Source organism: Eimeria mitis, genomic scaffold (assembly GCF_000499745.2).
Source record: "Eimeria mitis Houghton genomic scaffold, Emh_scaff612, whole genome shotgun sequence".
Taxonomy (NCBI): Eukaryota; Apicomplexa; class Conoidasida; order Eucoccidiorida; family Eimeriidae; genus Eimeria; species Eimeria mitis.
Genome location: NW_013574330.1, coordinates 8,614 through 9,238, shown reverse-complemented (window position 1 = coordinate 9,238; position 625 = coordinate 8,614). Strand labels below are relative to the sequence as shown.

Here is a 625-nt window from a genome sequence, read left to right as displayed (position 1 = left end):
CTGCTGCTGCTGCTGCTGCTGCTGCTGCTGCTGCTGCTGCTGCTGCTGCTGCTGCTGCTGCTGCTTCTGTAGCCATTTACGTTGTTGCTGCTGCTGCTTCTGATCTCGTTTTTACTACTGCTGCTGCTGTTGCTGCTGCTGCTGCTGCTGCTGCTGCTGTTGGAGTTTGTAATGCTAGCCTTGCGGTATGTATGAACGGCCTCTTTTGCATTGCTGCCCTTGCTTCTGCTGCTGCTGCTGCTGCTGCTGCTGCTGCTGCTGCTGCTGCTGCTGCTGCTGCTGTTGCTGCTGCTGCTGCTGCAGGTCCTCGTGGGTGACGCCCTAGATGGCGGTGCAGCAGAGTTTCTATCGGACCCCAGCAGCAGCTCAGCAGCAGCAGCAGCAGCAGGAGCAGCAGCAGGAGCAGCAGCAGGAACAGCAGCAGCAGCAGCAGCAGAACTGCCGCCAGCGAAGCGTTTGTCTGCTGCAGCAGGGAGCAGCTTGTCTCCTCCATCCAAGAGAGCAGCAGCAGCAGCAGCAGCAGCAGCAGCAGCAGCAGCAGCAGCAGATGCAGCAGATGACATCGATGAGGTTTTGGGGGACTCTGTCTTCTCTCCTCCTGCAGCAGCACCCGTACGAGTTGCTG

The 625-nt window shown here is 59.4% G+C and overlaps 1 protein-coding gene across 1 annotated transcript in view; it reads left to right on the top strand.

Annotated features, from left to right (window-relative positions):
* Positions 1-171: 171 nt before the first annotated feature.
* EMH_0017700 (uncharacterized protein) overlaps positions 172-625 on the top strand; it is a gene marked incomplete at both ends in the record, with an annotated part of 2,522 nt that continues 2,068 nt past the window's right edge. The window contains 2 exons of the mRNA XM_013500982.1: positions 172-189; positions 304-612. Coding sequence (XP_013356436.1) covers positions 172-189; positions 304-612 — 327 coding nt within the window. The remainder of the gene's footprint in view (positions 190-303; positions 613-625) is intronic.